Source organism: Heptranchias perlo, chromosome 4 (genome assembly GCF_035084215.1).
Source record: "Heptranchias perlo isolate sHepPer1 chromosome 4, sHepPer1.hap1, whole genome shotgun sequence".
NCBI lineage: Eukaryota > Metazoa > Chordata > Chondrichthyes > Hexanchiformes > Hexanchidae > Heptranchias > Heptranchias perlo.
In genome coordinates this window covers 103,542,092-103,568,117 of record NC_090328.1, presented here as the reverse complement: position 1 = coordinate 103,568,117, position 26,026 = coordinate 103,542,092, and the positions used below count along the sequence as shown (strand labels likewise).

At 42.8% G+C, this 26,026-nt stretch overlaps 1 protein-coding gene across 3 annotated transcripts in view; it reads left to right on the top strand.

Moving 5' to 3' along the window:
- LOC137321164 (coiled-coil domain-containing protein 17-like) overlaps positions 1-26,026 on the top strand; it is a 74,475-nt gene that overhangs the window by 40,053 nt on the left and 8,396 nt on the right. For all 3 annotated transcript variants that reach the window (XR_010962728.1, XM_067983417.1, XM_067983418.1), the window contains exons 8-12: positions 9-196; positions 4,335-4,420; positions 12,692-12,907; positions 14,248-14,470; positions 25,078-25,188. Coding sequence is in view for 2 of the 3 variants with exons in the window: in XM_067983417.1 (XP_067839518.1) it covers positions 9-196; positions 4,335-4,420; positions 12,692-12,907; positions 14,248-14,470; positions 25,078-25,188 (824 nt within the window). In the remaining variant the exon portion in view is untranslated. The remainder of the gene's footprint in view (positions 1-8; positions 197-4,334; positions 4,421-12,691; positions 12,908-14,247; positions 14,471-25,077; positions 25,189-26,026) is intronic.

Sequence of the window (26,026 nt, the reverse complement as noted above, 5' to 3'; positions counted from 1 at the left end):
TTTACAAGACGGAGATGAAAACGATCAACTACAGCTAACTCGGAAAGATAGCAATCAGAAAATGAGGGCTCTGAAAACCGAGATCGACCTCTTGAAACAAGAGATGGAGATTCAGCGTCTTCAGCGTCACCTGAGGAGCTCAAAGACACGAGACCTACCCGTTGCTCCCCCTTCGACTCCTCCCCTCCTGCCAATGGTAAGAGCAGATTGTGACCAGAAGTCACAGCTTTGGGTGTCAAAAAGACCTGGTCGCCTTTACAGTTCTGAGCGTTAAAGGCAGATAGGTCGAAGAAGCTTGTTCCCAGTAGTTGAGGGGTCTACAACAAGGAGCCATGGGTACACGATGAAATGTCAGAGATTTCGAACAGAAAGTATGAGGTTAGTGGTTGAGGCAGAAAGTATGTCAACATTCAAGATTGGATTGGATAGGTGGATGAAGGAAAAGGGGATGAAGGATATGGGAACAGGGCAGATAAATGTAATTAGGACTATTTACTTGTGTGTAGGCTAACTGCCAACGCAGGCTGGTTGGGATGAATGACCAGTTTCCACGTTGTAACTTCTGTGCAGCATTTGTATAATGTCTTCATTTTATATGTCAAAATATAATTACATGGAATTACACAGAATTATATCGAATGTACAGCACAGAAACAGGCCATTCGGCTCAACTGGTCTATGCCGGTCTTTATGCTCCACACGAGCCTCCTCCCACCCTACTTCATCTAACTTTTTCTGCATATCCTTCTATTCCTTTCTCCCTCATGTACTTAACCTAGCTTCCCCTTAAAGGTGCCTTTGCTATTCGCCTCAACTACTCCATGTGGTCGCAAGTTCCACATTCTCACCACTCTGAGTAATGAAGTTTCTCCTAAATTGCTTTATTAGTGGATTTATTAGTGACTATCTTGTATTTATGGCCCCTAATTTTGGATTCCCCCACAAGTGGAAATATCTTCTCTATGTCTATGCCCTTGTTACTGATTTTCCAACAGTAGAAAATAAATCTTGCACTATTTACCCTCTCAAAACCTTTCATAATCTTGAAAACCTTGCAAAAAAAAATCATTTTTCTTCTGAAGTCCTTCATATCCAGAAAAGAGAGGAGATATATATATTAATCAGTTATACAGAAGACCCATAATCCAATTAAACACTATGGCTTTGATCTAATTTTACCAAAATGACAACTAGAATCTTTAATGTATAGAAAAAGTTGCAAAAATATTTGCATGATAGTATCCTGCAGTATTATTCTTGAAAGTTTACTTTATTAGTACTAATTTATTCACTGATATACGCACTGTATCTATAATTAGTCAGAAAAGTCCAGTATGCAGTATTTTATATGTATTTATTAAAATGAGGACACTTAGTGTGTGTGTGGGGTGTGTGTGTGGGGTGAGGGCTTGGCCGTGATGTCTCCATGGTCGAATAACCAGCTGACATTCATTATTCAGCATTGTTCAAACATGTTGAATGGCAGCTTGGCCAAAGTGCAGGTTGCTGCTGCTTCTGAAACTTGACACCAGATTGAGTCATTGCCTTCAGGAGGAGTGTGATAAAGTGGATCACCTTCTCATCTCAAAAACTGTAAAGCAGCCAATAGCGTCTCACAGCTTTGTATTAAGAATGGTCCACTTGAATAAACCTGGAAAAAAACGACCTGGGATGGCACGTAAGGCTTAACACATTGTGATTTCATCTCTGGGTCTGGACTGATGGCATGGAAGTCTCTTCCTTCTCTTGGGGTCCCATGCGAAGAATATCTTCTCAACCTAGTTCTGATTGAGTGCAGGTTCACAGCACAAAGCTGACCCCAATGTGCTACAACTTAGTACCCTCATTCTTATCACAAGGATGACTGATGTAAAAATTCACACTGGTATAATAAGGCTGCTGCTCCGAGGCTGGGACTGGGGCACTTAATTGGGGCAGAACAGAGGGAGCTTTAGAAAGAAAGAAAGTTATTTATATAGCGCTTTTCACAATCTCAGGATGTCCCAAAGTGCATTACAGCCAATAAAGTCCTTTTGAAGTGTAGTCACTGTTGTAATGTAGAAAACATGGCAGCCAATTTGCATACAGCAAGGTCCCACAAACAGCAATGTGATAATGACCGGATAATCTGTTTTAGGTGCTTGTTGAGGGATAAATATTAGGCAGGACTGCCCTGCTCTTCTTCAAATAGTGCCATGGGATCTTTTACGTTCACCTGAGAGGGCAGACGTTTAACATCTCATCCGAAAGACAGCACCTCTGACAGTGCAGCACTCTCTCAGTACTGCACTGGAGTGTCAGTCTAGATTATGTGCTGAGATCTCTGGAGTGGGGCTTGATCCCCCAGCCTTCTGACTCAGAGGCAAGAGTGCTACTACTGAGCCAAGGCTGACATTAAGGGGATGGGTGGGAGAAACAATCCAGCTTACTTTGTAGCTGGCTGTGCTATTCCTGCCTTGGGAGAGCTTGATCGTGTTAGAAGGTGATGAACACGAAAGCTCACCAAAATAAAATAAAAAGTGAAGACAAAGAGTGAGATCAATTGTGTCGTACCCTTCTTGGCTGGGACTTTATTTGGATAAATAACATAGTACATTTCAAGAGCAGTGCTGTCTTTGCAATGACCATACCAAGTCCTTTCTAAAATCACCAGTGAGAACACATTTGGAATATTGTGTGTAGTTTTGGGTTCTCTACCTCTCTAATTGGGCTTTTTACTGGAACAAGGAAGGTTAAGAGGGATTGATAGAGGTTTTCAGCTTTGAGAGGGTAAATAGTGAGAGATTGTTTCGACTGTTTGAAGAATTGGTAACAAAGGGGCATAGACTTAGGATTATTATTAGAAGAATGAAGGGGAAAGGTAGAGGAAATTTTGTTCACACAATTGGTTACTAGAACATGGAATGTGTTACCACTAGTGGCTATTGAGGCAGAAACTGTAACACTATTTAAAAGGGAATTGGATAAGTATTTGAAAAGGATAAGAGGAAAGGACAGGGAAATGAAATTAGAGAGCTCCAACTGAAGAGCTAACTATGACAGAGGAATGATGGGCTGAATGGTCTCCTGTGAGTGAAGCTTGACCAATTCTGAATTTAACTGGTCTGAACCATGTAATCCTGTGCTGTGGAGTCAACTTCTAATATTGTACTTCCTTTCCACGTGGGTGAGGATTAGGGGGAAACGTCATTGCTTGTTTTGTCCTGGTAGTTTAAACTTTTCCATGGAATTTTAGTCCATAAACAAAAAAGATATATTTTTTTAGTTACTTAGTTTTACTCAGCCAAAATTTGATGGCTAGGCCAGTACATATCAAGCTCAGACAGCACCAGTGTGAATTTTTCCACTTTGCACCTCAGTAATCCTTCAGGCCTCTAAGTGAGTTTGCCACTCTAGTGCCAAAGTATTGTGTTCAGTTCTGGGCACCACACTTCAGGAAGGATATCAAGGCCTTGGAGAGAGTGCAAAAGAGATTTACTGGATCCGTACCAGGGAGAAGGGATTTTAGTTATTTGGAGAAGCTGGGGTTGTTCTCCTTAGAACAGAGAAGGTTAAGGGGAGATTTGATAGAGATGTCCAAAATCATGAAGGGTTTTGACAGAGTAAATAAGGAGAAACTGTTTCCAAGGGCAAAAAGGTCAGTAACCAGAGGACAAAGATTTAAGCTGATCGGCAAAAGAGCCAGAGGCGACATGAGGAAACATTTTTTTACGTAGCGAGTTGTAATGATCTGGAATGCATTGTCTGAAAGGGTGGTGGAAGCAGATTCAATAGTAACTTTCAAAAGGGAATTGGATAAATGCTTGAAGGGAAAAAAATTACAGGGCTATGGGGAATGAGCAGGGGAATGGGACTAATTGGATAGCTCTTTCAAAGAGCTGGTAGAGGCACGATGGGCTGAGGGGTCTTCTCCTGTGCTGTACCTACTATGATACAATGAAATGAGGGACCTCTGCTTATGGTGGGTCCTTGGCCACTCGGAACCTGGTTGAGCCTGTCCATACTTATTAATAGTACCCTTATGAATAGACCATTTTTAAAAAGAACAGTGCAGGACAGTTACGAATGGAAAATCGGGTTTACTGAAGGGGAAAGGTAGAGGAAATTTACATTCTACATATCCAAACGGACGGATGGCTTTTTCATAAAGACAAAAACAAATAATCTACAATAGTACTTTATAGAATTCAATATTACAATTTTACAGAAAGAAAAAGTTGCTTATCTACTGACTATTAAGATAGTTCTTGAGTAGCAAATACTTGTAAGAACATGTAGCCTGTGTGCGGAAAATCAAAGAGTTAAAACCTCTGTTTTGTACTTCATTGATTTAGGAGGACCCCAGGCCTCAAACTCCAACTCTTGCCAAACATTTTCTAGATTCCAGTGATGGATTGGGACCTGCACCGTATGACCCAGTGTGAGTCCATTCAGTAGGTTCTTGGGTTGCCATGAAAGTATATAATTAAAATACATTTTTTGACTAGATGTGGGGTGGGATAAAATTCTTCCTATCAATATTTTTACCAAACAAATTGGTATAAATGGGATTTCTGGTTTCTTTTGTTGTTATAGTTAAAGAGTCTTTATTGGTGGTGCTTTAAAAAAAAATTGTGAAAAAGAAGTCCTTCTGTTGAAAGTTGATTGAGGGAGTGCAGGAAGAACCCAACTGCCAATTCATGTCAACATTTCCAGTTTGAGTAATGATGACTTTTATTGTATCTGGTAGCTTTTCTCTAACCCTACAATCTCTCTGAAACATAGAATCATAGAAAGTTACGGCACAGAAAGCGGCCATTCAGCCCATCGTGTCTGTGATGGCTGAAAAAGAGCCATCCAGTTTAATCCCACTTTCCAGCACTTGGTCCGTAGCCCTGTAGGTTACGGCACTTCAAGTGCATATCCAAGTACTTTTTAAATGTGATGAGGGTTTCTGCCTCTACCACCCTTTCAGGTAGTGAGTTCCAGACCCCCACCACCCTCTGGGTGAAAACATTTCTCCTCAGCTCCTCTGTAATCCTTCTACCAATTACTTTAAATCTCTGCCCCCTGGTTCCCTCTGCTAAGGGAAATAGGTCCTCCCTATCCACTCTATCTAGGCCCCTCATAATTTTGTACATCTCAATTAAATCTCCCCTCAGCCTCCTTTGTCCCAAAGAAAACAACCCCAGACTATCCGATCTTTTCTCATTGCTAAAATTCTCTAGCCCTGGCGACATCCTCATAAATCTCCTCTGTACCCTCTCTAATGCAATCACATCTCTTCTAGTATTGCATGATTTCTGGAATCTATTGTTCCCAGTTAATTCTCTCTTTTTAAAATTAAAGTTTCCATTAAGATTACACTCAGACAGATGACTTGTACAAGTGTATGATAACCACTATACACTTTGGTCCTGAATTTCTGCAGGAGGTGTCCTGACCTCCTGCTGGAATCTCAGCAGAACTCCCAGAGAAACGGCATAAAAGGTTGTTTTCACTGCAAAGTTCGGGCTTGGAGATCAGGACAACCCTGTGGAAATTCAGGGCTGATGATTTATCTTAAAGAATTCATGCATTTTACTCCACTTCATAGATATGGGTGTGACGATTCTTTGACACTGCTCTGAATTTATCTGAGATTTAGTAAAATATTGTAAAAAAAAAATGTTTTCACTTAGCCGTCGGAAATAAATTTATTTTCCTCTGGCCATTTTTCTCCCCTCTCCTGAAAACGCTGACTCCTCACCGGAGTATGGTTTCATGGCTGCTGGTTGCCTCCCAATATCTCATCCAAGTGGCCATTATTGATTTGTGACCCTTGACATTGTGTGTTGGTGGACTATTTGGGCGCTAAATTGAGCCGAGTAGCGCCCGTTGTTTCGGTGCTACAAGGCCTCTCTGACATCCAAGATGGTGTCTTGGATGTGCACGCACGTTTCCAGCATGACGTGTGCCAGACACCATCTTGGTATAGAAGTAAGCACAGGTGCAGATAATGAACGCTGGAATCATGTAAAGTAGGGAGAAAATGGCTTCAGTCAGTGTGCAACGCTGATTTAAAGTGATGGACACCATTTTGGCACTTAACGCTCAACTCAATGCACAGTCTTAACCCCAACCATCTGAACATGTCTTAGAGTGCCTTGAGGACCCCCCACCAGTGCTATTTAAAGGGACCATGCAGGATTTACAGGTTAGTGGCTGGATTATTGCTTCTGGCTGCCGAGATATTTGTAACTGTTTTTGGAGGTCTCCTAGACTTGAATACTAGGACACAGGGACATAGCCTAACATTTAGAGCCAGGACGTGCAGGAGTGAAGTTAGGAAATGCTTCTACACACAAAGGGTGGGAGACGTTTGGAACGCTCTTCTGCAGACGGCAGTTGTTGCTAGCTCACTTATGAATGTTAAACCTGAGATTGACGGATTTCTGTGAGCCAAGAGTATTAAGGGATATGGGGCTAAGGTGGGTATATGGAGTTAGGTCACAGGTCCACCATGATCTCATTGAATGGTGGAACAGGCTCGAAAGGCTAAATGCCACTTGCTACCTCCTGATATGCGCCACAATCTTGAGCAAGAAAGCAGGTCATGTGTCTGGGTGATGTGCCTGTCATTGTTGAATAGCTACCAGTGTGTGTGGCCTGTAGGTTGTGGTTGGGAGGCTTGCAACAGTGGTAATGTGTAAGGGTGAGAGGAAGCATCTGATTGGAAGTGTTGAGTACTAATGGAAAGAGTGAGTTTATTGGTATGTGGGGGATGGGGGTGTAGTGCATGGTGCAGTTGGTAAGAGACGGCACTTGACAGTTGACATCACTCACCTGGACCACTCGTGTCAAAGCATTGAACTTCTTCCTGCACTGCATCCATGTTCATGAAGCTGTGCGCCTGGCATTGACTTCGTTCCCCGCTGCCTCCCATTTTTGGATATATGTCTGGAGGGCCTCTTGCCACCCACCCCCCCTGTGGATATAGGATGTCCCTCCTTCTGTCCACCTCTTGCACCAAGTGCATCAGCAGAGAACCTTGGTGCATGCACTCTCGCAGGCCTGGTATCAACTCAGATCGGCAGATTGGTGAGGTCTGGTGTGGAGATTGGAGGATGTGGGATTTAGTCGTGTGCAACCTTTATTCAGTGTTTTAACGTAACTCATCAGTGTGTAAACATAGGGATGGGACCTGCATCTGTGTTTTACATGTGCGATGTCTGATCTCCGTTCAGACTCCGTGCAGATAGTAGAATGTTATTTTCAGTAAATAACAGGTACCAGCTACCTTTTAAGAGATTTCTAAGAAACATCCTCCCTTTAAGAGATTGAGCTGCCCTGGTGGTGGAAAGTGCGAATTGCATTGATTCCACTTGCAAGGCCTGGAATGGAACGCTGATTGCAGGTGAGTGCTCGGGTGGGCTGAAACTTGCGTCCTGCCTGCGCAGGGGCCATTAGGCGGGGGGGGGGGGGGGGGGGGGGTAATAGCACATCTCACTACCTACGCCCAAAAATGGCCCGTATCCAACTTTTTCCCCCCCTTTGTTCCTGGGAGCAGTCACAGCTGAGCTTGATCCTGTGCTCAGTCAATTGTACAGCCATGCACTTCCAGCAGGGGTCACTGTGGAATCAATCAAAAGCAGAAACCCTGGCTGGCTGTTTCCCTTCTCTAATCTTGAGATGCTGAAGCAAATGCAGTATCACCGTCCTGTCGGAAATCAGCTAACTGGGTGCTGATGGGAGATCAAATTTTGAACCTTTCCTGGTCTGTTTGACACAGCTTTTCACTGGCTAAATTCACCAAGCAGTCAGAGGAGTCTAAAATAAAGTAATTTTTCAAGTCCTTACTTTAGGTTGGTACTGAATTTTGATGTCGCTCACTGACCCCTCCCCATTGACATCCAAAACTAGAGAGGATGATGATGATGCTTAATTGTGGAGTCCACAGCTAAGGCCAGTTTTGAGACTTTCTTCTGAGTTCAGAAGGCTTTGGGGAGTAAACTAAAAATAAGATTTCTCCTATTGGAAAAGAGGCTACAAGATCATTTGTTTCTGATAACTAAGTGGAACAAATAATGTAAATTGGATTCTTTTGCGTGGGGTTTATTTTTTACAGATTTCAAAAAAAATAATGATTTACACCTGTTGGGTTTGACTAAAATATGGAATTGTATGGATTTTTTGTAGCCACTTTGACTAAAAGGATTTGATAGGATAGTTACAGAGAAGCTATTTCCTCTGGTGGGGGAGTCCAGAACAAGAGGCACAATCTTAAAATTAGAGCCAGGCCATTCAGGAGTGAAATCAGGAAACACCTTTTCACCCACATGGTAGTGGAAATGTGGAACTCTCTCCCACATAAGGCTGTGGATGCTGAGTCAATTAAATTTTCAAGACTGAGATCGACAAATCTTTGTTAGGTGATGGTATCAAGGGAATTACATCAAAGGCAGATGAATGGAGTTGAGGTACAGATCAGCCATGATCTAGTTAAATGGAGGAACAGGCTCAAGGGGCCTATGTGATAGACAAAAATTTCTGAAAAAAATAAATAAAAACATTATGCACTGTAATTGTGACCCAAAACGTTTTTCATCAGAATAATCAGTAGAGTGTTTACCCTCAGCATATGTAACAGTAGGATTCTTTTCTTCACAACTTCAGAAACCTTGTTATATTTAATGAGCAGATTGATTACTGCAGTTATAAACTAACTGCTCAGCCGCATCATTTAACTGTTAGCCTTGATTCCAAAATGGTGGCTTTAGCAATACTTATACAAGAGCAGGCCTTTAAAATTGATATTTGGAAAAAAAACAACTATTAGTGAATAATTTAACACAGTTTGTTTAGATAGAAGCTAGGCTTCAGAGAATTAAAGTTTTATGGATTTTTCTAATTGCGTGTAGCTCCTCTCATTGTTACATAAAATTTACAAAACAGAAATAGGCCATTCGGCCCAACTAGTCTGTGCTAGTGTTTATGCTCCAGATGAGTCTCTTCATACCCTACTTCACCAAACCCGATCTGCATATTCTTCTATTCCTTTCTCCTTCATGTACGTATCTAGCTTCCCCTTAAAGGCATCTATGCTGTTCGCCTCAACTACTCCATGTGGTAGCAAGTTCCACATTCTAAAGAAATTTCTCCTGAATTCCCTATTGGATTTGTTAGTGACTATCTTATATTTATGGCCCCTAGCTTTGGGCTCCCCACAAGTGGAAACATCTTCTCTATATCTATCCAATCAAAATCCTTCATAACTTAAGTTTAGCATAACTTCATTGCTTTTCAATTCTATTCCTCTAGGAATGAACCCCAGTGCTTTGTTTGCATTTCTTATAGGCCTGGTTAACTTGTGTTGCTACTTTTAATGATTTGTGAATGTGTACCCCGAGATCCCTTTGCGCCACTACCCCATTTAGACTCTAATTTTCCAAGGAGTAGGTAGCCTCCTTATTCCTCCTACCAAAATGTACCATCTCACACTTATCTATATTAAAATTCATTTGGACATTTACACGCCCATTCTGCAAGTTTATTTTTAAAAATTTGTTTATGGGATGTGGGTGTCGCTGGCAAGGCCAGCATTTATTGCCCATCCCTAATTGCCCTTGAGAAGGTGGTGGTGAGCTGCCTTCTTGAACCGCTGCAGTCCGTGTGGTGAAGGTTCTCCCACAGTGCTGTTAGGTAGGGAGTTCCAGGATTTTGACCCAGCGACGATGAAGGAATGGTGATATATTTCCAAGTCGGGATGGTGTGTGACTTGGAGGGGAATGTGTAGGTGGTGGTGTTCACATGCGCCTGCTGCCCTTGTCCTTCTAGGTGGTAGAGGTCGCGGGTTTGGGAGGTGCTGTCGAAGAAGCCTTGGTGAGTTGCTGCAGTGCATCCTGTAGATGGTACACACTGCAGCCACGGTGCACCGGTGGTGAAGGGAGTGAATGTTTAGTTAATGTCTTCATGTCGCAGTCTTCCTCTGAATTAACTATTTGGTGTCATCTGCAAATTTTGCAATTGTACTTCTGATTCCCGAGTCCAAACTCTTTATCTATGTAGTGAAAAGCAGTGGACCCAGCACCGATCCTGTGGAACACCACTTCCCACCTTCCGCCAATCTGCGTAACTACCTTTGACCCCTATTCTCTGTTTTCTGTTTTGTAGCCAGCTTGCTATCCATTCTGCTACTTGTCCCCTAACTCCACATGCTCTGACCTTGGTCATGACTCTATTATATGGTATGTTATCAAAGCCCTTTTGAAAATCCAAGTATATTACATCTACTGCATAACCCTTGTCTACATTTTCTGTTACTTCTGTTCAAGTATAACCTTCTCTTTTGAAATCCTTGTTGACTATTCTTCATTATATTTTTGTTTTCTAGATGTTTTTCTATTACATCTTTGAGTAAAGATTCCATTATCTTTCCTAATACTGACATTAAGGTAATTGGTCTATAGTTTCCTGGACTTGTTCTATCTCCCTTTTTAAATATGGGAATAACACTAACCATTCTCCAATCCCCTGGATCTATACCATTTTCTAATGAATTTTTATAAATATCTAATAGTGCCTCTACTATCCCTTCTCTAGCTTCTTTTAGTATGCACGGATGTAATCCATCCAGACCAGGGGTTTCATCCTCTCTAAGTTTAACTAGTTTGTCAATTGTCTCCTCCTTTCTAACTTAAATGTCCTGTTATCTTTATGATCTCTTCTTCTAATGTCATGTCCACCCCTTAGTGTCTGGTAAATACTGAGACAAAGTAATTATTCAATATTGCTGCCATTGTTCTGACATTACCTGTGAGTTTATCATAGTATCGTAGTAAGTACAGCACAGGAGGAGGCCATTCAGCCCATTGAAAGATCTTTGAAAGATCTATCCAGTTAGTACCATTCCCCTGCTCTTTCCCCATAGCCCAGTAAATTTTTTCCCTTCAAGTATTTATTCAATTCCCTTTTGAAAGTTACTATTGACTCTGCTTCCACCACCCTTTCAGGCAGTGCATTCCAGATCATTACAACTCACTATGTAAAAAATGTTTCCCAGGTTGCCTCTGACTCTTTTGCCGATCACCTTAAACCCGTGTCCTCTGGTTACTGACCCTTCTGCCACTGGAAACTCTTTCTCCTTATTTACTCTGTCAAAACTGTTTATGATTTTGAAGACCTCTATCAAATCTCCCCTTAACCTTCTCTTTTCTAAGGAGAACAACCCCAGCTTCTCCAGTCTCTCCACATAACTGAAGTCGATCATCCCGGTACCATTCTAGTAAATCTTTTCTGCACCCTCTCTAAGGCCTTGACATCCTTCCTAAAGTGTGGTGCCCAGAATTGAACACACTGCTCCAGCTGAGGCCTAACCAGTGTTTAATAAAAGTTAAGCATAACATCCTTGCTTTTGTACTCTATGCCTCTATTAATAAAGCCCAGGATCCCATATGCTTTTTTAACAGCCTTCTCAACTTGTCCTGCCACCTTCAAAGATTTGTGTATGTGCACCCCCAGGTCCCTCTGTTCCTCCACCCCCTTTAAAATTATACCATTTAGTTTATATTGCCTCTCTGCATTCTTCCTACCAAAACGTATCACTTCACACTTCTCTGCATTACATTTCATCTGCCATGTGTCTGCCCATTTCACCAGTCTGTTTATGTTCTCCTGAAGTCTGTTACTATCCTCCACATTGTTTACTACATTTCTGAGTTTCGTGTCAGCTGCAAACTGTGAAATTATACCCTCTATACCCAAGTCCAGGTCATGAATATATATCAAAAAGAACATTCCTAATACTGACCCCTGGGGAACACCACTGTATATTTCCCTCCAGTCTGAAAAACAACCGTTCACCATTACTGTCTGCTTCCTGTCCACTAGCCAATTTTGTATCCATGCTGTCACTGTCCCTTTAATCCCATGGGCTTCAATTTTGCTAACAAGTCTATTATGTGGTACTTTATCAAATGCCTATATCTTGAGCATCCATTAGTGGCCCTATCCCTATCCTGATTTTCCTTTTGTTATTTATGTGTCTGTATAGTACTTTACCTTTTCTTTTTATATTCCTTGATAATTTAACTTCCTAATTTTTTTTTTACTTCTTTCCTAACCTTTTCATATTCCCTTTTGTCATCCTCTCCTTTATTGTCTATGTACTTAGTGTATGCCTTTTTCTTTAGTTTCAATTTTTCCCTTATCTCTTTATTCGCCAATGGTGTTTCATTATTGGCTAGTTTGTTCTTGTTTTTTAGCGGAATATATTTCTCCTGCACTCTCTTGATCACCTTTTTAAATATTTCCCACTGCTGTTTTATCTCTTTGTCTATCAGTAATGTTTTTCTAATTTCTGTCTCATTGTCTCAAAATTAGCTTTTTTCCAATCTATTACTTTGGTCTTTGTTTTACTTATGTCTTTTTCAATCATTATTTTAAACCTTATTGTGTTGTGATCGCTATTGCCTAGATATTCCCCTACATTTACTTCTCTAATCTACTCTGGTTCATTTTCCATTACTAGAGCACTGTTGGTTTGCAAAGACATGCAAAGACTCTGCTCTGTAGTCCAATTGAGTGGAACTGAGCACTGGGAGTGGAACCTCACAAAATTTACTCTCAGAAGTAGAGTTTGCAGTGTAATATTGTGCTAACTCTTGCCATTTTAGATAAGATAGTACTGTACAGCAAACAAAGTTCTAATAACTCTTGACTGATTTCCTTTCAGAGCTGGTTTTGTGGTGTTCTATGACTTCCTCCTTGGGTTGGATCCTGCGTATCGGGCTTGCCGCTTGGTAATGGGGCTGTATCATGGCGGACAGGAAATGGGCGATCCATCTCCACTTCCAGCTGTCTACTGTGATATTGGCAACTTACCTGCCTACTTTCCAGATATTAACAGAGGCAATGGAGCAATCCTGGCAGTCAAGCAAGTTGTGCCCAGGTGCTTATTGAATTGCTGGTCATTCAACACAACAACTTACCAATTTAATATATAAATAAGAATGTGTAATAGACTATAAAGGGACCATTATATGAGGCAAACAGATATTTTAAAGATTTTTTTGTATAGTTAGGATCAAATTGTAAATTTTTCAGTAATGAAATGGTGCTTCAGAAGGTGTATTATAAAATAATTGCCTGATTGGCTGATAGATGGCTGGTTAGCTAGCTGGCTAGCTGATTGGATGATTGGTTGGTAGCATTTCAATATCATGAAATAAGTGGAAAGGAATGGTCAGTGATGATACTATCACTGAAAAGTGATGTATATGTAGGATACTCATTAACATAATTAGGAATGAGCAAAACTGTATTCTTACAATCTTTTATATCTGGAAGTAGCAGTGTTTCACAAATAACCTTACCAGGGGATTTAAAAAAAAATCTAACCATCTTTCTACGAGCATTTTCCTGAAAATAAATGTTCTTGTTTGGCTTCTTTTCCCCAAATGATGTAAATTATTTTCACCAATTCTTTGCCCTGTCCCAAAGCCACCTGTCATTTTCAAACCAAGATGGAGGTGGTGAACTGCTCCTAGGATTCTGGCAGTGTTGCTTAGAGCCAGCTACTGGGAGCTGAACAGGAGCACTGTGTGTTGACTCAACACTCCATATACTCTTTTTACCAGTAACAGGTTAAGATAGAAAAGAAAAAGAAAGACTTGCATTTATGTAGTGCCTTACATGACCGTAGGATGTCCCAAAGCACTTTCCAACCAACGGCGTACTTTTGAAGTGTTGTAATGTAGGAAACGCAGCCGCCAATTTGCGCACAGCAAGGTCCCACAAACAGCAATGAAATAAATAACCAAATAATCCGTTTAGGTTATGTTAGTTGAGGGATAAATGTTGTCCCGGACACCGGGAGAACTCCCCTGTTCTTCTTCAAATAGTGCCGTGGGATCTTTTGCGTCCACTTGAGAGGGCAGTCGGGGTCTCGGTTTAACGTCTCATCCAAAAGACAGCACCTCTGACAGTACAGTGCTCCCTTAGTATTGCACTGAAGCACCAGCCTAGATTATGTGTGTAAGTCTTTGGAGTGGGACTTGAACCCATGACCTTCTGACTCAGGGGCACAAGTACTACCACTCAGCCAAAGCCGATATCATAAATGCTGGATCTGAAGCCTTGAAGCCTGCGAGTAGCTTGTCTACCTGACAAAGACCTGAAAATAAAATAAATGAAAAGTGGGCTCAGGCTCTAATATTGAATGCTTTGTGTATTTAAAAACCGATATGAGCTATCTTATTTCATGGATTTTATTTATCTATTCTGTTACAGGGTGCGTCCATCTCCAGGTATCAGTCTTATAATGGAGCTACAGGCTTCTGGTGGCTGTGATCCCTATGGGCAGGACATCAACCGTCTTGTCTCACGAGGCTGGATCAAGATTGATATTTTTGACTGTCAGAATCGTGTAATCAGTGGCCGATGGAAGGTTCCAGTTCGAGTTCTTCCGGTTAAACCATCCATGACTACTGGTGAACTAAATGGAGTGCCTCAGGTAAAATAATCTGGATAATGTCTGAGAAGAAGCAAGTCATTGGTGAATTAGGTCAGAGTTTAGATGGAACTGTTTTTAAATTTTTGTAAACAATTTTACAACACCAAGTTATAGTCCAGCAATTTTATTTTAAATTCACAAGCTTTCGGAGACTTCCTCCTTCCTCAGGTAAATGTTTCAGGAGCTCCTTGAAGCCTACGCATTTATACATATAGAACAATACATGGTGTTTACAGACTGCCCCTGCAACTGCCCGTTGCCAAGGCAATCACCGTGTTCAGACAGAGAGGTGTCACCTGCAGAACCCCCGAATACACATTCAACAAAAAAACAAACAGGGAAAAAAAACAGAGAAAAAAAACAGAGAAAGGCAGAAACATCCGGAAGGCAGAGAGAGCCAGCAAATGTTTTTTTTCCCTGTTTGTTTTTTTGTTGAATGTGTATTCGGGGGTTCTGCAGGTGACACCTCTCTGTCTGAACACGGTGATTGCCTTGGCAACGGGCAGTTGCAGGGGCAGTCTGTAAACACCATGTATTGTTCTATATGTATAAATGCGTAGGCTTCAAGGAGCTCCTGAAACATTTACCTGAGGAAGGAGGAAGTCTCCGAAAGCTTGTGAATTTAAAATAAAATTGCTGGACTATAACTTGGTGTTGTAAAATTGTTTACAATTGTCAACCCCAGTCCATCACCGGCATCTCCACATCATGTTTTTAAATTGGCTGATGATGCAAAAATTTGCCCTGGGGTTAGTAATTCACATCAAGTAAGTGGTTGCAGGCCAACTTAGACACGTTTAGAAGGTTGAGGGGTGATCTGATTGAGTTGTTTAAAGTGATAAAAGGATTCAGTAAGCTATATTAGACACAGAGAAGCTATTTCTTCTGGTGGGGGAATCCAGAACAAAGGGATACAATCTTAAAATTGGAGCTCAGCCATTCAAGAGTGAAATCAGGAAGCACTTTTTCACACAAAGGGTAGTGGAAATGTGGAATTCTCTCCCCTAGAAGGCTGTGGATGCTGGGTCAATTGAAATTTTCAAGACTGAGATTGACAGATTTTTTATTAGGTAAGGGTATCAAGGGATATGGATCGAAGGTGGGTAAATGGAGTTGAAGTGCAGATCAGCCATGATCTAATTGAATGGGGGAACAGGGTCGAATGGCTGAATGGCCTACTCCTGATCCTATATTGCAGATGTCCTTTAATGTGGACAGGTCATGCAGTGGGATTATGAAACTCCAGGCATGCCTATACCATGCAGGACTATCTGTAAAAGGCAACACGTCAGGCAAAAGACTTGGGAATAGTAATTGGTGACTCATTAGAGGTACACAAGTAGTGTGCGATGCTGTAGGGAAAGCAAATAGCATTTTAAGTTGTATTGCTAGGATCACTGAGCACAAAATGAAGAGTACTAAGGCTATTTAAGGCTCTGGAATGTCAGCACTTGGAGTATTGTATCCAGTTTTAGTCTCTGCATTGGTTGAAGGATATGATGGCTCCATAGAAAGCGCAGAGGAGTACGAGCAGGGTAATCTTATTAGACTTAGTTTGTTTGGATAGTTTACTTGGGATGATAGGAGTAGAGGTTGTGTCTGTTAAATCTGTAGGAAAAGAATTAGATTAAATGCCAGGATCCATTTCTTTTTACAGAATGTCATCACCCCTTACAGCAAACTGCTAAAAACATGTAGTGGGTAAGGAGTTGAAACAATCCTTTAAAAGGCAACTGACAGGTTCCTAAGAGAAGAGGACATTTTCAGTTATAGAGTTTAAGTTGCTAGTTAGCTGTGATTACGAGGAGTTTTGGGCTCCCACAGTCTCCTGGAGCCTTGCTCAATTGCTCTAGGGAGTCGGAGAGGAATTTGCCAGAGTAATTCCTTAATTGGCTGCAGTCTTTTTCGCCTGTCAGGTAGGTGAGTGGGCTCCATGGTTCGACTATTGCCTGAATGGACCAGGCTTGATGGTCTTTTCCACATGCTTCTTTTCGTAGGTTCATGCATTTGTAGTCTTAACTCTACAATGGACAAACAGAGCGATCATACAAATGATGTCTGCATGTGTTGGTGTGTGTTCTGGTTGAGTAGCCACAGTTGCCATGGCAGTGGCTAATTCCAGCTGTACAGAGGCTCTCGTATCATCCCCTTTGTCATTTGTTGCTACCAATCAGAAAATGTGCTGATCATGTATCAATTATAAGTGGAGATACTGAATTTGCCACTTCATTGTAAATGTTATGAAGAGGAATTCCTGCAGATTTTTTCCATTATTTTTGTGTTGTCTACTTCAAACCCAATGACTGAGAGGCAGTCCAGAAACAAACATTTTTAGTGGAATCCCATCTCAAATGAAAGAAAGCTCTTTTATTTATATAGTCCCTTTCATATCCTCAGGATGTCTCAAAGTGTTTCACAACCAACAAATTACTTTTTTTGAAGTACAGCTGCTGGTGTTATGTAGGCAACCGCAGCAGCCAATTTTTCCACAGCAAGCACAGTCCCACAAATAGCAAGGAGGTGGCCAGTTAATCTTTTCATGTTGTTGGTTGAGGCATGAATATTGACCAGGACAGTGAGATAACTCCTATGCTCTATGAGATACCATGAGATCATTTACTTCCACCAGAACAAGCAGAAGGGGCCTCCGTTTAACATCTTATCTGAAAGTTGGCACCTCTGACAGTACAGCACTCCCTCAGCACTGCAGTGAAGTATCAGCCTGGAGAGGGGCTTGAACTCATGATCTTTTGATTTGGGTGAGATTGCTACCAACTGAACCAAGCTGGCACAATGATCATATGAATCAGAATGGCTGTTACCAGCACTGCTGATTCATCGTGTCACTTTGAGAAGGAAATCTTTAGGAAAATATGCTCCCAGGCTCCTGGATTGAAGCACAAAGCACAGAAAAAATAAATAAATATACAGATATTTTCCTTTAGAAAAATCAGGTTAATATAACATTTCAGATGAATATTCTCCCCTTTAAGTAACATTGATGTGCACATACCATCTCACTCTCTTTTTTACTGTGTAGTATATAAAGCAATTTCCAGGTCAGAAAGAAAGAACTTGCATTTATTGAGCACCTTTCACAGCCTCAAAATGTCCCAAAATACTTTACAGCCATTAATTACTTTTGAAATGTTGTCACTGTTGTAATGTAGGAAACGTGGCAACCAATTTGTGCACAGCAAGATCCCATTAACAGCAATGTGATAATGACCAGATAATCTGTTTCAGTGATGTTGATTGAGGGGTAAATATTGTCCGGGACACCAGTAGAACTCCTTTGCTCTTCTTTGAATAGTGCCATGGGATCTTTTACATCCACCTGAGAAGGCAGAATGGGGCCTTGGTTTAATGTCTCATTCGAAAGATGTCACCTCCAACTATGTAGCACTGAATTATTGCCTGGATTATATGCTGAAGTTTCTAGAGTGGGACTTAAACCCACAACCTTCTGACTCAGAGGCATGAGTGCTACCACTGAGCCAAGGCTGACACCTAAAGAAAGCGTATAGACTTTTTTTGTATTGTAAACCAGTTTAAATTACTGTTCACAACATGCACCTTAATCCAGAGACATTTAAATTCTTCCACATTCAGCCTCTTGTATCTAACTTAGGTCTAAGTCCATTTTGGCAGCTCCCATTGGAGGTACTTTAATAACCTCCACTTGTGAGAGAAATTTAGGGTATGTGCAGCAAGCCTTATGCAATATTGCATAAGATGTCCTCTCACTGCACCTCAGTGCCACTGTAATTATCTCTCTCGAGTTCTTTTTCTCCAATCATTAGCATCAGTTACTTCCATGCTCCATCAGCTATCACCATTGGCAGAGCCAGGAGCCCCATGATCTCTGGACACAGTGCAGTTTCCAATGGATCAGAGGAAGATAGGGCTGGAAAACTCAAACCATCGTGTTCAGAGAGGAAAGGTGCTTGGGGCGTGCTCTGTTACAGTCCTGCCTCCCTCCGCACCCCCCCCCCCCCGCTTTATTTTCCAGAGGCCAATCCCAGTGGTTTGAGATGCACCTGCCCACATGTGGGTGAGCATATGCAAATCACAGGATACTGAGGGAGGCGTGGGGGTAACATCAGCCTGGAAGAGAGCGGGGTTGGTTGGGGGGATGCGGATTTCCGGATGGGCAATCCGGAAGTATAGGTTTCCCGGAGGTCCTTATGATTTTGATGTAAGGATGTCCTTCAGTGTTTTTCAGTAGGTTTCCGCTCGACAGCCAGCCAGATTGACAGGCTGGCTGTCAGTCGGACGGGAGAGCAGCCAGGGAGCGGATGGCAGCAGGTAAGTCTTAGATCGGTGGGGGGGTCATCGGGGTTGGCGGTCATCGTGGCGGGGGTGGTCGTCGGACATCGGGGTTGGCGGTCATCCGGGGGGGGGAGGGGGTCAGTCATCAGGAGCTCAGTCATTTGTGGGGGGGTCGTCCAATCGCGTATGTGGAATCGGGGCAGGTAAGCTTGTTGGGCCTGGAGGAAACATTCCTGCTCCTCCTGGCCCACAAGCAGTGCAATAAAGGCACTTACCTGTTGATCGGGGCCTTCTTGCCTCCTCTCGTGGCGTGAAATAGAAGGCCCGGAAATCCAGGCCCCCAGGAGTTAAAAATAAAAATGCTGTTAAAATGGAGGCCCACAGCCTCCTTAAAAGATTTCGCTGACTGACCCACCTCCTGAGAGCGCGTTGGTCGCCCACCCCTCAACCCGCCTCCGTTAAAACCGGAAGTGGGCAGATTGGGGTAGGTTTTACTTTATTTACGATTTTTACCTTCCCACCCATCCCCAACCCACCCGTCCTTGGGGTTAAAACTTACCCCATGGTCTCCACCAGGGTTTCCTGCATTTGCTGGATGCAGGGGCTGCCTGTTGGACCCTGGTGTAAGTGTGCAAAGTTTGGTGGAGGTAAGAAGATGATGTTGCCAATAGCAAGGGCCGGTCCTGTGGCTCGTCAAGATTGACATGCACAGGCCCCAGAAGAGGGTAAGAAATTTTTCAATATTTATTATTAATTTTTCCTGTGCAGCTCTGAGACTGCTGACACTCCCACACAGCAGCCAGTCTCTATGGACGACCACTTCTGATTGCTACCCTGACTCTGGCTGGAGAGCTCACCTCCTGCACATAAATTACTCTCAGGGCGGAAATACCACTGGGGTCAGAGGAGCATCTCCGGGGAGGGGAGAAGTCAGGCCCTGCCTGAGATGTACCCCACCCCCAATCAGAAAGCCCAGGCCAGTTCCTGTAGTATGTACCTAGCAACTGTTGATACCAGGAGAGAGATCTCTGCTTATTCTGAGACAGGATGTGGAGATGCCGGTTAAGGACTGGGGTTGACAATTGTAAACAATTTTACAACACCAAGTTATAGTCCAACAATTTTATTTTTAATCCCACAAGCTTTCGGAGGCTTCCTCCTTCCTCAGGTGAACGGTGTGGAAATAACATTTTCGAATCCTTCGCATTTTAAAATCACAGAACAATGCCTGGTGATTACTGCCCGTTGCCAAGGCAATCACAGTGAGCAGGCAGAAAGGTGTCACCTAAAAAGGCCACCGAATATACAAACCCCCAAAAACAAAAAAAAGAGAATTGTAAACAATTTTACAACACCAAGTTATAGTCCAGCAATTTTATTTTAAATTCACAAGCTTTCGGAGGCTACCTCCTTCCTCAGGTGAACGATGTGGAAATGAAATCCTCGAAATGAAGTCGCATTTCTAATTCACAGAACAATGCTCGGTGATAACAGACAGTTTTTTCAACTGCCTGTTGCCAAGGCAATCAGTGTGCAGACAGACAGGTGTTACCTGCCAGGTCTCAGAATATACAAATCACCAAAAAAAAACAACAAACAAAAAAAAAACAGAGATAGAGAGGTAGAAACATAGAAAAGACAGCAACTGACCCGTTATATTAAAAACAGATAACATTTGTTCGCTGGTGGGGTAACATGTAGCGTGACATGAACCCAAGATCCCGGTTGAGGCCGTCCTCATGGGTGCGGAACTTGGCAATCAATTTCTGCTCGACGATTTTGCGTTGTCGTGTGTCTCGAAGGCCGCCTTGGAGAACGCTTACCCGAAGGTCGGTGGCTGAATGTCCTTGACTGCTGAAGTGTTCCCCGACTGGGAGAGAACCCTCCTGTTTGGCGATTGTTGCGCGGTGTCCGTTCATCCGTTGTCGCAGCGTCTGCATGGTCTCGCCAATGTACCATGCTCTGGGGCATCCTTTCCTGCAACGTATGAGGTAGACAACGTTGGCCGAGTCACAGGAGTATGAACCGTGCACCTGGTGGGTGGTGTCCTCTCGTGTGATGGTGGTATCTGTGTCGATGATCTGGCATGTCTTGCAGAGGTTACCGTGGCAGGGTTGTGTGGTGTCGTGGACGCTGTTCTCCTGAAGGCTGGGTAATTTGCTGTGAACGATGGTTTGTTTGAGGTTGGGTGGCTGTTTAAAGGCAAGTAGTTGAGGTGTGGGGATGGCCATAGCGAGGTGTTCGTCATCATTGATGACATGTTGAAGGCTGCGGAGAACATGGCATAGTTTCTCCGCTCCGGGGAAGTACTGGACGACGAAGGGTACTCTGTTGATTGCGTCCCGTGTTAGTCTTCTGAGGAGGTCTACGCGATTTTTCGCTGTGGCCCGCCGGAACTGTCGATCGATGAGTCGAGCATCATATCCCGTTCTTACTAGGGCGTCTTTCAGCGTCTGTAGGTGTCCATCGCGTTCCTCCTCGTCTGAGCAGACCCTGTGTATTCGCAGGGCCTGTCCATAGGGGATGGCCTCTTTGACATGGTTAGGGTGGAAGCTGGAAAAGTGGAACCTCACGATGCTCCACTTTTTTCTGCTCAGACGAGGAGGAACGCGATGGACACCTACAGACGCTGAAAGACGCCCTAGTAAGAACGGGATATGACGCTCGACTCATCGATCGACAGTTCCGGCGGGCCACAGCGAAAAATCGCATAGACCTCCTCAGAAGACTAACACGGGACGCAACCAGCAGAGTACCCTTCGTCGTCCAGTACTTCCCCGGAGCGGAGAAACTACGCCATGTTCTCCGCAGCCTTCAACATGTCATCAATGATGACGAACACCTCGCTATGGCCGTCCTCACACCTCCACTACTTGCCTTTAAACAGCCACCCAACCTCAAACAAACCATCGTTCGCAGCAAATTACCCAGCCTTCAGGAGAACAGCGTCCACGACACCACACAACCCTGCCACGGTAACCTCTGCAAGACATGCCAGATCATCGACACAGATACCGCCATCACACGAGAGGACACCACCCACCAGGTGCACGGTTCATACTCCTGGGACTCGGCCAACGTTGTCTACCTCATACGTTGCAGGAAAGGATGCCCCAGAGCATGGTACATTGGCGAGACCATGCAGACGCTGCGACAACGGATGAACGGACATCGCGCAACAATCGCCAAACAGGAGGGTTCTCTCCCTGTCGGGGAACACTTCAGCAGTCATGGACATTCAGCCACCGACCTTCGGGTAAGCGTACTCCAAGGCGGCCTTCGAGACACACGACAACGCAAAATCGTCGAGCAGAAATTGATAACCAAGTTCCGCACCCATGAGGACGGCCTCAACCGGGATCTTGGGTTCATGTCACACTACACGTAACCCCACCAGCGAACAAATGTTATCTGTTTTTAATATAACGGGTCATTGACTGTCTTCCTTATCTCTCTCTCTCTCTTTTTTTTGTTTTTGGGGGTTTGTATATTCGGTGGCCTTTTTAGGTGACACCTTTCTGTCTGCTCACTGTGATTGCCTTGGCAACGGGCAGTAATCACCAGGCATTGTTCTGTGATTTTAAAATGCGAAGGATTCGAAAATGTTATTTCCACACCGTTCACCTGAGGAAGGAGGAAGCCTCCGAAAGTTTGTGGGATTAAAAATAAAATTGTTGGACTATAACTTGGTGTTGTAAAATTGTTTACAATTATTCTGAGACAGAATTATGGTCTGATTTAACTAGGTGGTTTGTGACAGTTTTGCTGAAGGACTGAATGTGCCATTTCCCCAGCCCTTACTATTAGGCTAGGTCACTGCAGTATTACGAGTGATAACAGCCATGGTAAGGCAGTTAATCCTTTACAGAGGAGAAAATCATTGGTCCATTTAGCCTATCCTTCCAAGCTACCCATCTGTTTCTTTACCATGACATTGGAACTAACAGTCCTGTATCCATCCCTTAACATCTAATATTTTTGAAAATATGTCATGATTTCTGTCGCATGCTGATAATCTGTTCCAGAATTCTATCATGCTGTAGTTTTGTTTTTAACTCTTTATGGTACAAAAGGTAAGAATCAACCGGGACTGAAAGAACCTTAGAATGGTTTTAGAAACTCTAAATCATTTTATTGATATTAAGAAACAACGGTTTTTCAGATAAAGATGTCATACAACCTTATCTGGGGGAATGCAGTTCGAAACTCAGAATAATCAGTGCGTTTGTTCCGGGAGCTGAGGGGTTAATTTTTGCAGACTACATCTTTGATTGTTTCTGATGGTCTCCTAAAAATCATTGTAAGCCTGTCTTTTTATATCTTCTTTTCCAAGTTTGTTGCTGGGCAGAACGGATTGGTGTTTACGACAATTTTCTCACAGCGCAGCAAAGCAGCTGTCCTTGTTATTCACTGCTTATCTGTCCCCTGTTCTTACCTACAGACAAAGACAGCCTTCCCAAGGCAATCTGAAGCAATAAGAAAATCCATGATACTTTTCTCTTCAACATCCTGGACAGTAGGCAAAGGCCATCATACACTCAGATTGTGGCCTAGTTTAACATGATCCTTTGCTCCTCAAGGTAGCCTATTTTTCCTCATAAATGCAGCCCACTAAATTCAGGAATTAGCCTTGTCACTCTCCTCTGGACGGTGTCCAATAATTCTACATCTTTCCTGTAATATGGAGCTGAACACCGTACTCCAGTTGCAGGCTTGCCGAGGTCACGTACAACTTCAACATCTTCTTCTCATGACCTTTAATTATACATCCCAACACTTTAGTTCCTTTCTTCACTGCCTGCAAACTTTGAACCACCAGTTTTAATTTTTTAAAACTCATTCTTGGGATGTGGGTATCACTGGCAAGACCAGCATTTATTGTCCATCCTTCGTTGCCTTGAGGAGGTGGTGGTGGGCCGCCTTCTTGAATTGCTGGTAGCGGTTTGATACAACGGAGTGGCTTGCTCAGTCACTTCAGAGGGCAGTTCAGAGTCAACCACGTTGGTATGGGACTGGAGACACGTATATGGGCCAGATCAGGTAAGGATGGCAGGTTTTAATGATCTATCCACTAAAATCCCCGGATCTCTTCCTTGCTTTTGGACAATAAAGATGATGCTGACAGCTTCATCTCACTAAAAGCTATGGGGATAACTCTACTCGGGTCTTAAGATGCTCTCCTTGGTATCAAACTTAGGGCGGTCATCCGGTAATAAGTTTGCCCTTCACATGCTGAAGAGTCTTCTGCAAGGAGAAGTGCTGTCATATCCTAAAAATTGCCCCAAGGCACATGTTTTGGTAATGATTGATGAAGTAGGTTCTCATTCATACTTAGGATACACATTTGCTCCTTTTATGCACAGGCTTCTTATTCTTCTCTCTTGAGTCCCCTCTTCTGTTTGTTCCATTTGCCTCTGTAAAATACTCCCTCCTGCAGCGGCAGATCCAGAGAATGCTTTTCTCTTTCAGGTGCAGATTGACCTTTGTATTTTGAACATTTTCTGTTTCCATTTTTGACTCTTGAAGGTACTATCTGAATAAAGTGAACTTAATAAAATAGAGGCACTAGTATTGTGGAACAATTAGTTACTTGTCACTCAGGTGACTGCCAAGTGGAATAGGTGATCAGAAAATAATCGCCACCAGGAATGTAAAGCAGACCTCACTACATATAGCGGGCGCGTTCGTATTAACCCAACTTGCCCACTACGTGCGGTGGATGGTAAAACCATCTGATTGAAGCTGCCCGACGTTCTCACTTTCCGACTGCCTCCTGTATTTGTTAACAGTGCAAACAGCAGATTGAAGCTGCCCAAAGTCTCCATCAGATGTTCGCACTGTTAACAACTATGGGAGGCCAATTGGAAAGTGAAAACTTCGGGCAGCTTCAATCAGCTGCCACTCTGCCTAATATCACCATTTTTTTGATTATGCCTCTGTGAAGCACTTCGGGACATTTTTCTATGTTAAAGGCGCTATAGAAATATAAGTTGTTGTTGAATATGCACCGCCTACTAATGGCGCTTACAGTCCACTGATGTTAATTTGAAGTTGTGTTTGCTCAATAAAGATTTGAATCGTCCAGTAATTCAAATTAAGCAATTGAAATAATTGCTTTAAAAAAAATTGATAATTTGAATTCAGAGGAGTGGGCTGTATTGGGAGAGGGGAGCATTGAGCTGCGATGAAACTTGTTGAACACAGTAGCTAAGAGAGTGAGGCCGTGGAAAAAACCACCTATCCCATTGATTCAGAAATTATTTTTAGGTGCGTAAATCAAGATTGTCGTTCAATGTATTCTTTTTATGTCAATTTGATTTTTCTTTGTCTTATAGTTGGAAAATGCAGAGCTATATCTTCGTTTAGTCAATGCAAGAGATGCAAATGTCCAGACAACTGCTGCTATCGATCCCAATAATGCCAGACTGTATAAATATCCGCCACTGGTATGTAAGGTTTCTTCACAATTCCAAACTTTAGTCTGTCCATACCATGTGAGTACCTAGACACCAGCCTTCGCAGGGGATAGAAACAGGAATTGCTAGACGGAAAAAGACCAAGGTCCATCTAGTTCGCCTTCTACTATCCTGGTAGTCGCATAATACAAGGATAATGGAATTGTTGACTAGTCATAGCAATCATTCTCTATCAGTTAGTCTACAACAGACCCAGACATGACGTGAGAAAAGCCCCAGTGATGGAGAGCTTTGGGAACCATAGGTCCAAAGTCACCTCTTCCTCCCAAGCATGCTACACTTACCACATGTCATTTCTCAAATTACTCATATACTGTATTCCAAAATGTTATTTTCTGAAACAAATCTATCTAATTTGTATTTGAATTTCTAATTCACATTGATTGTATTTTATCCAGGGCATGACTGTTTCCTTCAGGTGATCCATCCAGTTCAAATAGAATAGAACATATTAAATAGGCAAAAAGTGAAATGAAAAGCTAAATATTGCAAATGCTGGAAATCTGAAATAAAAACATAAAATGCTGGAAACGTCCAGCAAGTCAGGCAGATCCGTGGAGAGAGAAATCTAATGTTAACGTTTCAGGTCAATGACCTTTCATCAGAAAACAGCCTTCTCCAATGGCTTATTTGGGAAGTATATTGCCCAGAGTTGAACTGAGTATTATAGACTGGGAACCTCCCAAATACGATCCCTGATCTGTGATGAGTTGGCTGATCTCAGCGCCCCTGAGCTAGGAAAGGGAAATCAACCAGGGCTTTCACTCCTGATCACTGTCCCGTGACCACTATGGGAAGCTTTGCCTGC